The following is a 15,222-nucleotide window of genomic DNA, read 5'->3' as shown; positions in this document are numbered from 1 at the left end:
CTCTAAGGAGAGCTTGCTGAGCACATTCTACAGAGGTGCTCTTCCTATGTACAGAGCCAGACTGGATACAGCTAGCAATGGGTTCTTTTTGGGGAGAACTGAGGAAGAGGCAGAGGCTCTGGTTGACAACATGGTTAAGAGTGATGCAGTCTACAGTGGAGACCATGACAGAAGCAGCAGAGGTGATGACAATCAAACAAGGAATGAGATAAAGGCTCTTCAGGAGAAGATTGACAAACTCATTGCTGATAAGGCCACACAAGCACAGGTGAACTTTGTTGGCAACCCAAGCCAGGAGATACCTCATACTGTCAATGAGGTTGAGGGTTTGGAAGGGCAAGAAGAATTATGTTTCATCAACAGTAATGGTAGCTGGTACAAGAAGGAACCCAACTTTCAGTACAACAACTACCAACAGAAGCCCTATTCAAACAACCAGCAGAGTGGTTATCAGCCTCGAAACAACCAGCAGAGCAACTATCAGCCTCAGCAAAACTCCTCTCCTAGCTCCTCTACCCCTCAACAGAGCAGCACTGATGCCTTACTGAAACAGATCTTGGAGTCTCAGACTAGAAGTGAGAAGCATGTGGGCTATGAGCTGAAGAACCTTCACTCCAAGATTGATGGGAGCTACAATGAGCTCAACAACAAATTCTCCCACCTTGCTTCTTCTGTCAAGAATTTGGAGAATCAGTTTGCTTCCATGAGCTCCCACCAGAACCGCCAGCAAGGATCTCTACCTGGAAAGTCAGATCAAAACCCCAAAGAAGCAAAAGCTGTCACACTTAGGAGTGGTAAGCAGTTGACTCCTGTAACCCTCACCAAGGATGCTGAGAAACAAGGTGAGGAGGTGGCTATCAACCTAGATGATGAAGTGGTCATTGTTGATGAGAAGACAGATGCTGAGATCTTGGAGAAGATTGTGAAAGCCAAGGGTAAAGGAAAGGTTGGAGAAGAGAAGAAAACAACAAAAGATGGTGAATCTACTGCTCCAGCAACTGAGAGCTCTCCTGTCCCCCCTCCCTATGAACCAAAGCTTTCATTCCCTGGTAGATTCAAGAAGCAGCTGCTACAGAACTACAAGGCTTTGTTTGAGAAGCAGATGAGTGAAGCTCAGGTTACAATGCCCATCATTGATGCTTTCATGCTGATTCCTCAGTACAGCAAACTCCTGAAAGATGTTGTAGCTGCTAAGAAGAAGGAGATGGAGGGCATGATGGTTCTGAGTCATGAGTGCAATGCCATCATTCAGAGGCTAGATGCTCCAGAGAAGCTAGAGGATCCAGGATGCTTCACACTCCCTTGTGCTCTTGGACCTATGGTATTTGAGAAATGTCTCTGCGATTTGGGAGCTAGTGTCAGCTTGATGCCTTTGTCTGTGGCAAAGAAGCTTGGCTTCACTCAATACAAGAAGTGTAGGGTCTCTCTGGTGTTGGCTGATCGTTCAGTGAAGTACCCTATGGGCATTCTAGAGAACCTCCCTGTGAAGATTGGAAGGTATGAGATACCTACAGATTTTGTGGTGCTTGAAATGGGTGAGGAGGCTCAAGACCCATTGATTCTTGGAAGGCCATTCTTAGCTACAGCAGGAGCTATTGTGAATGTGAAGGAAGGGAAGATTGACCTCCATTTGGGCAAGGAGAACATCCTCCACTTTGATATCAAGGAGAAGATGAGGAACCCCACTGTATTTGGACAAGCCTTCACCATAGAAGAGATGAATCCTCCTCCTGCTGATGATCACTTTGATGAGCTACCACCTGAGGAAGATGGGATGTCAACTCCACTCTCTGCACCTAGTACAGCCTGATCCAAAAGAGGCAAAGTCAAGCTAGAGACTTAAAACAAGCTCACTTGGGAGGAAGTCCCATGAGTATCCTTGTATATATTGCATTAGTATTTGCATTATCATTTTATTGCATAAAACAATGGGAGAGTGAAGTTGTGTGCAGGTATTGAGCAGAAAGTCGGACACCAGAGCAATCTCATCGCAGCGACACTTCTAGGTCGCTCCAGCTGGGAGCGACATGTCCAGAGCGAGATGCTGAGGTTGCTCGCGTCACACGCGAGTGGAAACACAGAAACTGACCGTGGAGCGAGGTCTCCGCAGCGACGTCACGAGGTCGCTCCAGCTGGGAGCGACCTGCCGCAGCGACCCTTCCACATCGCTCCCGTCTCAGGTAACTGGAAACCTCCTTTCTCCCAGTTTTTCTTTGCATTTTACATTTCCATTGGGTACCTCACTCACACAGAGACTGTGTGATTTAAGTGTGGGGGAGGTACCAAGTATTTGATCATGTTTGTTTTCATGATTTTGAGTCTCATGCATTGCATATTACATTCTTATTTGCATAGAAAAATCCAAAAAAATAAAAAAAAAAATTTGAAAAACACAAAAAGAATCATTTAGTTGCATCATTTGCATTTTTAGGATTGAGTCTAGAAGCATATAGGTTGCATTCATGCATTAGGGGGATTTCAACCTTGTAAAGAGCTCATGCTAAGTACTGAATTTGTTAACCTTTGTAATCATGACAAGTAGCTTGAGCACCCTTTGGAAAGCTTGTAAACTTCGCGCCTTGAATGCTCCTCTTGAAACTCATTTGACTGTTGATACTCTCTCTTTGAAGTAAGCTCATGTTTTAATGTCTCTTCCATATGGTCTCTTGTGTACTAAGTCATGGATATACACACTTGAGTTGTCCCATCTGTTTTACCAATCTTTTTGACAAACTCAAGTGGTACTCCACTCCCAAAACCCACTACAGGAAATGTGGGTAGTGTTAGCGGACGGAAAACGCTATGCAAAAGAAAACATAGCGCTTCCTTCAACGCTCTGACATCGCCCGTTATAAAAAGTCCGGCACTTTTAATAGCGGTTTTAAGTTAAGCTATAGTTATTCGTACAATAATAGCATTAGTTTATATGCAATTGTTAATATTTATAATAATGAATTAGTTTTATTTTTTAAATGTAATACTTATTTCGAATTTTTGTAATAAAAACAATTAATCAGATTATAATTAAATAGAGAATTCTTTATAATTTAAAATCAAATTTTATTTATTATTAAAATTTTGTTTACAAATAAAATCAGTTTATACATTAACCAAAAAAAAGTAAACCAACACCTAATTAACCAAAACTTGATAACCAAAAATATTGAACCAAACCTAATAAACCAAAACCTAAACTCTATGTTGTCTTCTTCTTCCTGTCTCTTTCTTCTCTAGCCTTCAAAGCCTGTACATCGCCTTCTTCGGCCATGATTCCAAAACATCTGATGAATCAAACACACAAAAAATCACTCAAGGCTTCTTCGAATCAGTAGCAGCAGAACCCAATAGCGACTTGGCTGGTGAAACCAAAGCAACGCCTCCGTTCTCGATCTTTGATTACTTCTTGTACACAGCACGAACCTTTGAGCATTCCCTATTAATTAACACACAAACACAGAATACATACGTTTATAAGTTTCTGCAGTTTAAGAGTCAAGAACGAAAGAAACAGGGATGGACTTTGATTCTTACATAATCTCAGACATAACAGAAAACACCAACAGAGACAGATTCAAAACGAAATTCAAATCTTAATAAATCAGATTGATAATCAGAAACAACACAGATCAAATCTTAAACACAAAAACAAAATCAGAGAACCTTAGTCTATCAGATTTCGACAACCACAACACAGATCTATTCGTTCTTAGCATTAATATGAAGAGATAAATCGAAAATCAGAAAGTTTAGAGAAAGAAGAAGAAAAGGAGGCCGAGGTTTGCTAGGTCTTCGAGCAAAACTTACCCAGTCGCCTCTCTCTCTTTTTGTTTTTTGACCTCTCTCTTTCTCTGGAACGCGATCTGTTCTAAGAAAATAATTGGAAAAAAGAGAAACATATCTGAAGCGTTGATTCAGTATGATCTAACGGTGCAGAGAGTGATCCGCGCATAACCAATAGAAAACAAGGGCGAAGATAGATAAGAGATTGATTCTGGAGCCTTGATTTAAAAATCAATCAATGGCTGAGAAAAAAAAAACAGCACAATTTACTTCTTTTTTATTTATAATTATTGTAAGAAAATTTAAACTTTAAATAATTTGATATCATAATTTACAAATTTTAATCTGAATTTTGTATTTAAAATTTTCAAATTGTGTGATTGATTAAAAATTAATATCTAATGTTTTATGTGATATATGTCAATATGAAGTATGTGGTTTGGTGTTTGGAATATGATAATAGGGTTTGGAGTATAAGTAATAGGTATATGTAGAGTTTGAAATATAATGTTTAAACTTGAATATTTTTATGATATATAATCTGAGTGTTTGGATTAAAATGTTTTAGGTGGAAAATTTATGTATAAATTGAAATTCAAGATATAGGGTTTGAGATATGTAGTTAGGATTTAAGGCATGTTTAGAGTTTACAATTTAAGGTAATATTTCTAATTTATTATTAGTGTTGGATTTTCTCTTTATCATATTAAGTTAATTTTTTATTTATTAATTAGTGCTTTTAAAATCATTAATAAATATAATCCACTCTAATAAAAACAAGTAAATCATTAATAAACATAATTTGGATATGATATCGAGATTTGATAGACATATCTTTATTTTATTATGAAATTTCAAATTTATTGAACAATCATAAAGAAGTGTTCTTTACAAATAATATTTTTAAAATTTAATATTTGAGATTTAAATTAAGATTTATGATTAGATTTTGGATCTAATTTGAGGCTAAATTTTGGGTTTATGGTTTGAAATTTGATATAAGGTTTGGAATTAAATTTTGGGGGTTAGAGTTTATGATATACACCTCTAAAACATACCTTTAAACAAAAATAATATTTTTTCTCAAAAAAAAATACTAACCCTAAACATACCCTAAAAGAATTAAAATGATATTTTTTTATCAAAACTCAAATTATTATTTTATCTCTTTTAAGGTATGTTTAGGGATTAGATTTTTTTTTGAAAAATAATATTACTTTTGTTTAGGGTAAGTTTAGGGTTTAGATTTTGAGGTAAAAAAATATTTTTGTTTTTGTTTCTAATTTGTTATTAGTACTAGATTTTCTTTTTATCACATAACATTCCCATACATTATCATAACCATCTCTACAAGTTCCTAAATAGGTACAAAACAGATTGAATTTTTAGCTATAAAGACAAGAACTTTCCAATTTTAAGAATCAAAAGTATCAATCTACGGATAACGCAGCAGGCCACTCCGTAACAAACGCAATCACCTCGGAAGCTCTAGATGCCATTTCTATGTGCTGCATCACGTAAACTCTTCTCCATTCCTAAAAAAAATCAGAACAGAATAAACATAAATAAACCTTAGAACTACTCAAATCAAACTTCAAAGTAGCAATAAAAACTCTAAAACTACTTGAACACGAAAGAAACAAGAATATATGGAGATGTGTCACTCGCAACCTTTATCACACCAACAACAACAACAAACGCAACAAATCAATCACCAATTTTCAGAAATAACAATAAAGATAAAAGCCCTCTCACAAACTAACCTGACGGATAAGTGCTGCACCAGCATTCTCCATGGCGTCAGGTAACTCAATAGCTCTAGCAATGGTGACTCCATCGTTCACAACCTCGGGACTTCCAAACTCATCCAACAAAACATTCCTCCCTTGAAAACATCACATCACATCAAGATAAGAATATAGTTTTGTGGTACAACAAACACACTGAACAGACCAGTAATAATATACCTCTAGGGCCAAGAGTGAGAGCAACATCATCAGCAAGCTTGTCGATGCCAGCTTGAAGAGCAGCTCTGGAGCTCTGGTCGAAAGCAATGTCCTTTACATTAGCTGAGTCAAAGTGCTCGTTCATGATCCTGATAGGAATAAAACAACACATCTCAGAAACATACACACACACAATCATATTAGAGGTGAATAAGATTAATTGGCATGAGTCCTCCGTACTTGTTCTTTACAGCAGCCTCCTACCACAACAAATGCAATTTCAAGAAGAAGAGTTTACATATCATTGTTAATTTGATGATTAACAATCAAAGTAACAATTTTTTCACCAACCCAGAAACTAATAAAGCATTTCAAGAAGCCTGAACAGAGAAAGAAACAAACTTTCACCAACCCAGAAACCAATTAAGCGTTTCAAGAAGTTGAAACTGAGAAAGTAACAAACTTTCACCAGCCAGAGAAACTACTAAAGCCTAAACAGACATAAGCCAAACTGACTGAAATAGAATGAAGTAATGGTTAAAATTTCAGACAAAGCCTTCACCTGGCGTGAAGAGCAGAGGATGGAGGCCGAAGAGAGAGTGTTTGCAGTCGCCATTTTTTCAGACCAGAGGCGCAAACGAGAACGTTCTGGGCTTGTTGATAAGGAAATGGTTTTTCACTCTTAAAATGAAATTGAGGGGAGTGGGTTAGGGTTTAGATAGAATCGAAGGGATTCAGAATAGACTCAATAGAGAGCAGGGGAGAGAGAGAGAGAGAGAGAGAGAGAGAGAGAGAGAGAGAGAGAGAGCAAAAACGACAGAGAAGAGACGATGAGCAGTGAATTTGGTGGTAAAATATTATTTTTCCTAATTATTAGAGCCAATACTTAGAAAATTCACGCGACTACATTTTTTTATTTTCCCGCGATACTAAACATAGCGTTTTAAATTTATAAACGTTATCAAAAAAGTCAGTATTGATATACAATAGCAGAATTGTCAAAAACGCTATAATTTAATGCTATTAATACTCATATTTCCTGTAGTGACCCATACCTCCTTTTTAAGCCATCATTATTTGTTGAGTGAGGCCTCTTTGGAAAGCTTTACATGTGCATAATGTTGAGAGTATTGGGAACGACAATGCTTAGTCTCCATTCTTGCTAGATTAGTCACTCTATTGTCTAGCTATAGGAAGGGGGGTGAGTGTTGTGATTGTGATTTGGGAATATGAAAGGTTTGACTCTTTGTACTTAAATGATTAGTCTTTTTGGGATAAGTGAAGAAGTATCTAGCTCTTATTGTGAAAAGTCTTGGCCCCCAAATATAAAAAAAATATAAAAAAAAAGAAAAAGAAAAAAAAAGAGAATAAAAAGGGGGCTAGCAAAGTTGTTAGGAGCTCAGATTTGTTTTAAAATTGTGAAAATCCCTTATTGATTTCAAAAAGAAAGAGTCTGATGTGAAGAATGTTCTTGGGATCTTTTGGTGAGAGATGTGAGTTGGGTTTGACATTGAGGAATAATTAAATTTCTTGTATGTTTGGGAAAGGGTAGAACAATGGAGATTGAGCATTGTATGCATGAGTTGATCTCTTTCTTAGATATATTATGTGTAATGTCAAAGCTACTTTGTTTTGAGAGTAAACCACCTTAAAAGATCATTTTGAACCTCTGATTTCACTTGCATTAAAGCCTTTGTCTTACCAAACCAAATGACTTGGACCAGTTGACCATTTGTGAAATGTCTATTGAGTTTGCTTCATAAATGTTAGAGAGATGTGGATTTGTGGTTTGTAGATGCATGGTTAATGAGTGTAGAGATCAAAGGAGCTGGGATAGGCTTAGAGAAGTTAGAGATGGATAAAATCTTTGCTCTTGCTATTTGGTATGATTATGCAAGGTTGTTAGGTTGAGAACTAAGAAGAGTTTCTTTTGGTTATGAGTCCCCATCTTCAACCCTTTTTTCCTTGGTTCTTGAAAGTTTACTTGTGGACAAGTAAAGGACTAGTGTGGGGGAGTTGATATCTTGCATATTTGCATTGTTTTAGCTATTCATTCATAAGCATTTGCATCATATAGATTAGGATTTAGACATGTTTAGGTTGCATTTGGCATACATATGTCTCTATCAGGTATTGGAACACCACATGGAGTTCTTGGAGACATTTGGAAGCAATGTGATCAAAAAGGAGGTGAAAGATGAGCATGGATGGAGGCCTTAGAGAAATCTTCTGTTGCTAAGATTTTGTGGAGAAACAGGAAATTGAGTTAGCTTTCTAATAGAGGTGGTTTCAAGTCATTTGGAGATGTAATGGAGAAGTTACGATCAATTTACTAGAGGCATATCCATCCTGGTCGAGAACCGCAGAGTGACCTTCCGGAGCGACCCCCCAAGGTCGCTCCCAACCAGAGCGACCAACCAGAGCGACCCACCTAAGTAGCTCGCGTTTTCATCGCCCGGAGACACAAAAATTGAGGCTGGAGCGACCTCTCAGAGCGACCCCCCAAGGTCGCTCCAGCCCCTTTTGCTACACGATTTTATGATTTTTCAAGGACCTTTTTGCAATTTCTTTTGCACGTTTTTACTCTGAAAAACCTAATGTTTAAGGATGTTGTAGCCACCTTTTGGCAGATAATCTTTGATCTATTGAAGAACAAAAACTCTCTCAAGAAAAAGATTTCTTTTTGGCTTGATTTGTGATTGTTCTTGTGATTTCTCTTCTATTTCTCTATATGATTCATCTGAAATCCATCATGGGTTTAAGAGGAATCATGGGGATTAGTGAGTAATCACCTTTTGAATTCATGGGTTAGGGAGATTAAGGGTGATTAGGCTAGTTCTAGGATGTTTTAGTGTAGATCATTCTTGTTCCTTGCTAGTAGAGTATTCATAATGCATCATTTGAGTAGGCCACTCAAAGGGTGATCTCTAGGCATTTCCCACCCAAAAGGTGTTTGATGAAATGCCTGAGTCAACTCTCCTAGGCTTTTAGTGTACTTTGCCAAAGAGATTTGTTGTTAAAGATGCTAAGATAGCTAATAGACTTGTTAGTAATGATTGCTTGCATGTTATTCAACCAAAGACATTTGATGTTTGAGACATGTTAGCAAATGAGCATTCATCTAGACATAGAGCTTGCTTAGAATTGTGTTTAGGCTTAAGGTTAATAGTTTGATTGATTCATTTGTCATCCTTAGTTCGAAACTTGATCACCCAAGGTCTGAAATCCCTATACCCATGAGTTCTCATTTCCAATAGTTTAAAAGTATCATTTCTGTTACTTGCATTCTAGTTTTAGTTTAAAAACCATCCAACTCTCTGATTGCACTTAGATTAGGCAAATACTTGCATTCTCTCTGCATTTAAATCCCTCAGATTTGGTTCGACAACTTACTACCACTATACTATCATTTGACTTAGGAGCCTCAAAACTCCTAACATCATCAAGTGTATACAAGAATGGCCAAGACCAAAGAATGCAACTGAAGTTAGAAGCTTCTTGGGTTTGGCCGGGTACTACAGGAAGTATGTCAAGGGGTTTGCAAGTGTGGCACAACCTATGACACAACTTACCGGAAAGGATGTGAGGTTCACATGGTCTGATGCATGTGATAAGAGCTTTCGGGCCTTAAAGACCATGTTGACCAGTGCACCAGTGCTAGTGTTGCCTGAGGCCGACCAACCATATGTGGTTTACACCGATGCATCCATTACTGGATTAGGCTGTGTGCTCACACAGCATGGGAAGGTCATTGCTTATGCTTCCAGGCAACTGAGGAAGCATGAGGGCAACTACCCAACTCATGACCTAGAGATGGCTGCGGTGGTATTTGCCCTGAAGATATGGAGATCTTATCTCTATGGTGCTAAGGTGCAGATCCTAACCGACCACAAAAGCCTCAAGTATATTTTTACACAGCCTGAGTTAAACTTGAGGCAGAGAAGGTGGATGGAGTTTGTGGCGGATTATGATCTTGATATTGCTTACCATCCGGGCAAGGCAAATCTGGTGGCAGATGCTTTGAGCCGGAGGAGAGCTGAAGTGTCAGCAGAGAGAGAAGCTGATGTATTGGAGGGGATGGTCAGGTCTTTGAATCTAAACACCTTGGTCAGTGAGGATGAACCTCTAGGGCTGGAGGTTGTGGATCAGGCCGATCTCCTGAGCAGAATCAGGCAAGCACAATGCTTGGATGAGAACTTGCAAAAGGTTGCAAGGAATGATAAGACAGAGTACCAGACGGCCAGCAATGGTACCATTCTGGTACATGGGCGTGTGAGTGTTCCGAGTGACCGGGGACTAAAGGAAGAGATTATGAGGCAAGCTCATAAGTCTAAGTTCTCAGTACACCCGGGACTGAACAAGATGTATAGGGACATGAAGAGGTATTACCATTGGGTGAGGATGAAAGCAGATGTGGCCGAGTGGGTGGCTAAGTGTCCAACTTGCCAACTAGTCAAGGCTGAGCATCAGGTTCCCAGTGGTTTACTTCAAAACCTCCCTATGCCTGAATGGAAGTGGGATCACATCACAATGGACTTTGTGACTGGGTTCCCAACGACAAGGAGTAAGAAGGATGCAGTTTGGGTGATTGTGGACCGACTGACCAAGTCCGCACACTTCTTACCAATCAAGAAGGGTGATGGGGTGGATGAGATAGTGAAGATCTACATCGATGAAATAGTGAGGCTGCATGGAGTGCCGGCCAGTATAGTCTCTGATAGAGACCCAAGGTTCACCTCTTACTTCTAGAGTGAACATGAGTACATCCTACCATCCCCAAACGGATGGACAATCAGAAAGAACTATCCAGACACTAGAAGACATGCTAAGGGCATGTGTACTAGACTGGGGCGACTCATGGGAGAAGCATTTGCCACTGGTGGAGTTTGCATACAACAACAGCTTTCACACCAGTATAGGCATGTCTCCCTATGAGGAATTGTATGGGCGGCCTTGCAGGACACCCTTATGCTGGACCCAAGTGGGGGAGCGCAGCATAATAGGTCCTGAGATTGTGGAGGAGACAACTGAGAAAATTAAGTTGGTCAAGGAGAAGATGAAAGAGGTACAAGACCGCGAGAAGAGCTATGCTGATAAAAGAAGAAAACATCTTGAGTTTGAGGTTGGTGATCTAATCTATCTCAAGATGATCACATTCAAGGAAGGGCCAGAGTTTCTGGAAGGAAGAAACTAAACCCAAGGTTCCTAGGTCCGTTCAGGATACTTGAGAGAGTTGGGGCAGTGGCTTACAAATTGGATTTGCCATCTGAGATGGATGCTTATCACAATGTGTTCCATGTGTCCCAACTAAGGAAGTGTCTGACCGACCAGGACATTGTGTTGCCTGCGATTCCAAAAGATCTTGGTAAGAACCTGACCTTAGAGACAAGGCCGGTTCGGATCATAGATATAATGGAAAAGGCAATGAGAAAGAAGACAGTTCCTATGCTTAAGATAGTATGGGAATTCAATGGCAAGGACATTATCACTTGGGAAATGGAGGCAAGGATGAAAGCTGAGTATCCTGAGTGGTATAGTCAATACGTGGATGGTGAACCATCGAGTATGAACTCAGGGACGAGTTCCTTCCAAGTGGGGAGACTTGTCATGTCCCAAGTTCTAGATAACACCATCCGGATGGACCATGGTGCGAGGACAAGCACCAGCCAAGTCATGAGACCAAAGGGCAAGCGTATCATGGTCCATAAATGGGGTTAAGTGCATCAGGAAGCTGAGACATAACCAGAATGGAGTAAAGGTAAGCTCAAGGGAGCTGGACAAGTGTTTTGATAGCTGGCCGTTGAGTTTTGGTAGCTCGGGCAGCTAGGAAAGGAGTGAGGCAAGCTCACAGTAGCTCAGGCAAGTCTAGGACAGCTCCAGTAGCTGGCAGGTCAGCTCACTCAGCTGGGGAAGCTAGTAATCAGCTCACCTCAGCTGGACGGAGTGATTTGCTCTTGGGCGGTTGGACCGGACCATGAGCGGTTACGGGTCCGGCTCGGTGGTGGCATGGTCAGGTGAGACCATGGAGCTTGGCAAGTGAGCTAGGTACCTGGAGAAGTGTTGGCAGATGGAGATCGATCAAGGGGAGCGGTTGGAGGCAGTTGGAAAGCGGTTTGGCCGAAGAGATGCAAATGGAACCGTTTGTGCCTTTTCGCCCAAAACCGTGCAACCGTTCGGTCCAACTGCTTGTGATGGTTTTCCTATAAATAGGAGGCATTATTCATCGATTTGGATCACGAAAAACACTAGGCAAACCTCTGCCAAAATTCTACCAAAAAGAAAGAAAGAAGAGACCGGCGGTGAGGAGTGATCCGAGTGGTGTCCGGTGTGATTTAAACGGTGGAAAAGGTTCAGGCAAGGCTATGGCAGGCGGGCAAAGTGATAAGGACAAGAGGAAGGAAACAGAGAAGGATGGAGGCGCAGAGGAACGCACGCCTAAGGTAGTGATGCACTCCGGATGGTGATCGTCCAAGACCATGGGTTTATATGGTCTGGCCGGTTGAACCATGATGTGTTGGTTGCATCCGTTTCTCCTTTTCTCTTTGTCAATCTCTTTTCTACTATATTCTGATGTAGTCTGAGGGTTTAAACCCGCGGACAAACCCCCAAGGCTTGGATTGGTCAGTGTAATCTCTCCATGGCCTTGGTTGGGGAGGTATGGTCCGATCTCATGGTTCCCAAGGGAATTATTGGGGTTTGGCGATTGTAATCTCTTAGTTGGGATTTTTAATGAATTATCAAAGTGTTAGATTCAATTTATATCATGGAAATTGGAGATGGTTCAGTTTGGCCGGTTGGCGGTTCATGGTCAAGATCGATATGATTGAGGCCGGTTCTGAGGAATCCAATTGACCATTCTCTTAGTTTGGATTTATCAGGATTTATCATGAATTTTATTTAGTTTTTGGCCGAGTAATTGGTGTGGTCAGAATTGGGACTTAGATGTGATCTAGGGTCCGGAACCATGTATTACTAGTATTGTTGTTAGGATATCGGTTCATAAATGTATTCATGTGTTGTGGGTTTGGTTTCAGGAACAAGCAGTGATCGTGGTAAAGCTAAGGAGTCTTGAAGACTTGGCCGTGGATGGATGTGTGATGTGTGTCTAGTCTAGATGAACTTATGATAGCCTATTGTGCAACTTGTGTGGATTGAATGATTTGTATGGATCACATTGACTTATATATATGAAATGATCTTTTCTTTATGCTTCCGCTTTTTACTTGTGTTTATAAACCTCAAATGAACTGAAAATGACTTAGACATTATTGGACTTAAACCGGTTGAATTGCACATAGACATTTAGGTAAGTACTTGGACTGGTTGGATCATGGGATCCAGGTTTGGGTCTTACAGGCCGTTGCCGCCGGGCGGCTAGCGCCCGTGCTTGCCGTGGCCGCCGGGCGGCTAGCCCCCGTGCTGGCCGTGGCCGCCGGCGGCTAGCGCCCGTGCTGGCCGTGGTCGCCGGGCGGCTAGCCCCCGTGCTGGCTCGGGTCGTCGGGCGGCTAGTCTTCGTGCGTAAGTTCTAAGCCCCCTGGTCGCCAGAAATCCTTGTTTTGCGACTTTCCGACATCCCGCAAACAAAACTCCTTTTCCTGCTCCAAGATTTTGAAGAACCCGTAAGACGTCAACGGACAGAAAGACTTCGTAGAAAACAGTGATGGTTATCTTAAAACACCATTCACCTCAGCAATGGATTGAAGATCTTCCGAAATACTCGACATCCAAGTAGGAGCATTCTTTCAAAGAAATCGTAGAAAACAACGGAAGTCAGGAAGACGGCCCGAAAGGGACCAAACCCGATCGGACGACCCATTTACGATTTTCTAAAAGATAGATACGACGGTTTACAATTATCTTCACATAACAAGACAAATGTTAAATTTCCGAAAGGATAAATGTCAAATTTCCGAAAGGATAATTGTCAACTTTCCCGATAAACACGAAGGCCGACAAAAATGGAAAAAGCCCAGCTCGCGGCAGACTCAGCCCATCAAGAATAGACCGTCATATGGGAGTATATAAGCAAAGCTAGGAGCAGAGGAAGGGGGATCCGAAATCAGAAGAAAGAAACCACTCTAGAGCAACTTAGAACTTAGGCTTTTATTTCCTTTTTAGCGAGCTGCGACTCAACTATGTTAGATCTAGGTTTTGAGACTAGCAACGATCGATAGCTCTTGCGGCCGAGATCTCGACCTGTTGTTCAAACGCTCTCCGCGAATTCGGAAATAAGATTCTTTCTTTTGCTCTCTTTATTTTACGCATTTATTCTCAAACTAAACTCGTATTAACTTCGTCGTGCGTGGCCCATCAGATAGCCGGGATCCTCGGGGAAAACTAGGTCAACTTTGTTTTCCTACGTTTAAACTTAACTAAAATCGACAGTGCGAATTTCGGTTCCCACAGTTTGGCGCTAGAAGGAGGGGATACACGGATTTATCTTTCTCGCAACTACGCACGCGCAGTTAAGCATGTCCGCTAACGTGGAAAAAGACAAGCAAACGCACGACGGACCAGCCGCCGATGCCAACGCTGAGAAGACTCCTGCCGGAAACGTATCGACGGTCACTGCCGAGGCAAACACCGCGATGCTGGACCAGGTGAAGGAACTGTTCGCCACCGCCCAAAAACGGTCGGAAGAACAAGAGAAACTAATGGCTTCACTCGCTAAACAGGTCAATACCTTAACAGCGAAAAGCAAACTCCCGCGCGGATCCACCGAGGTAAGGCGTGTCAGGAGGCTCGACTTCGGAACTGCCGGAGACCAAGAAAAAGATGCCCCGAGAAAATCCCTGGAACTCATCCCTGACGATACCACTCCGGTGAGGCAGAAGAAAACGACGGATAACCTCCCACCTCCCGCAAGGGAAAGCGAAGGAGACGACGTCGAAAGAATCAATCTGGACATCAGCGATCAATCGGATCCGTCCGACGAAGACGCCGACATCCACCACAGAAGGACCCGAAGTCAGTCAGCTCGACTGGCGGCAGCCTTCGAAAAACCCATGACAGAAGAGGAAGAAGACCTCTACTGGTCAGAGCAAGAGAGGTTGGCTGAAGACCAGACTCGGGCCTATCGCAGCCAACGTAGACAAAGGAGCGCGAACGGCGCCAACGAGATTCATGATTTGCGCGCAAATTTAAAGCGGTAAAATCGCAGATTCACCACGCAACCAGCAAAGCCCCCGAGATCGACCTGCTCCTCGAGGAATCGAGAAAGACTCCATTCACCTCTCGAATCACGGACGCACGAGTCTCAGATCCCGGGAAAATAAAGCTTCCCACCTACGACGGAACCACAGATCCGAAGGCACATCTGCAGTCCTTCCCGATTGCGATGGCGAGATCTAAACTTCCAGAGCGGGAAAAAGGACGTCGGCTGCTGTCTCCTATTCGTCGAGAACCTCAGAGGTGCTGCGCTCGAGTGGTTCTCACACTTGAAAAGAAACTCCATCGGAAGTTTCCGCCAGCTTGCTTCAGCTTTTCTGAAGCAATT

The 15,222-nt window shown here is 41.6% G+C and overlaps 1 protein-coding gene across 1 annotated transcript; it reads right to left on the bottom strand.

Annotated features, from left to right (window-relative positions):
- Positions 1–5,083: 5,083 nt before the first annotated feature.
- Positions 5,084–6,491, bottom strand: LOC130501218 (ruBisCO large subunit-binding protein subunit alpha, chloroplastic-like). The gene is made up of 4 exons (XM_056996105.1): positions 6,289–6,491; positions 5,748–5,875; positions 5,544–5,665; positions 5,084–5,315 (listed from the first exon to the last, which is right to left on the bottom strand). The coding sequence occupies exons 2-4, from the start codon at positions 5,869–5,871 to the stop codon at positions 5,211–5,213; spliced, it is 351 nt and encodes a 116-aa protein (XP_056852085.1). The 5' UTR covers positions 5,872–5,875; positions 6,289–6,491; the 3' UTR covers positions 5,084–5,210.
- Between the last annotated feature and the right edge of the window lie 8,731 nt (positions 6,492–15,222).

This window comes from Raphanus sativus, unplaced genomic scaffold (genome assembly GCF_000801105.2).
Source record: "Raphanus sativus cultivar WK10039 unplaced genomic scaffold, ASM80110v3 Scaffold0129, whole genome shotgun sequence".
NCBI classification, from domain to species: Eukaryota; Viridiplantae; Streptophyta; class Magnoliopsida; order Brassicales; family Brassicaceae; genus Raphanus; species Raphanus sativus.
The sequence above is the reverse complement of the archived record's forward strand: the minus strand, read 5'-3'. Positions and strand labels throughout refer to the sequence as shown.

Excerpts from the sequence above, each read along its gene's own strand:
- LOC130501218 (XM_056996105.1), bottom strand. The coding sequence starts at position 5,871 with ATGAACGAGCACTTTGACTCAGCTAATGTAAAGGACATTGCTTTCGAC. Across the intron at positions 5,666-5,747 it reads TCTCACTCTTGGCCCTAGAG|GGAGGAATGTTTTGTTGGAT; the intron begins GTATATTATTAC and ends GATGTTTTCAAG. Across the intron at positions 5,316-5,543 it reads GTGCAGCACTTATCCGTCAG|GAATGGAGAAGAGTTTACGT; the intron begins GTTAGTTTGTGA and ends GATTTTTTTTAG.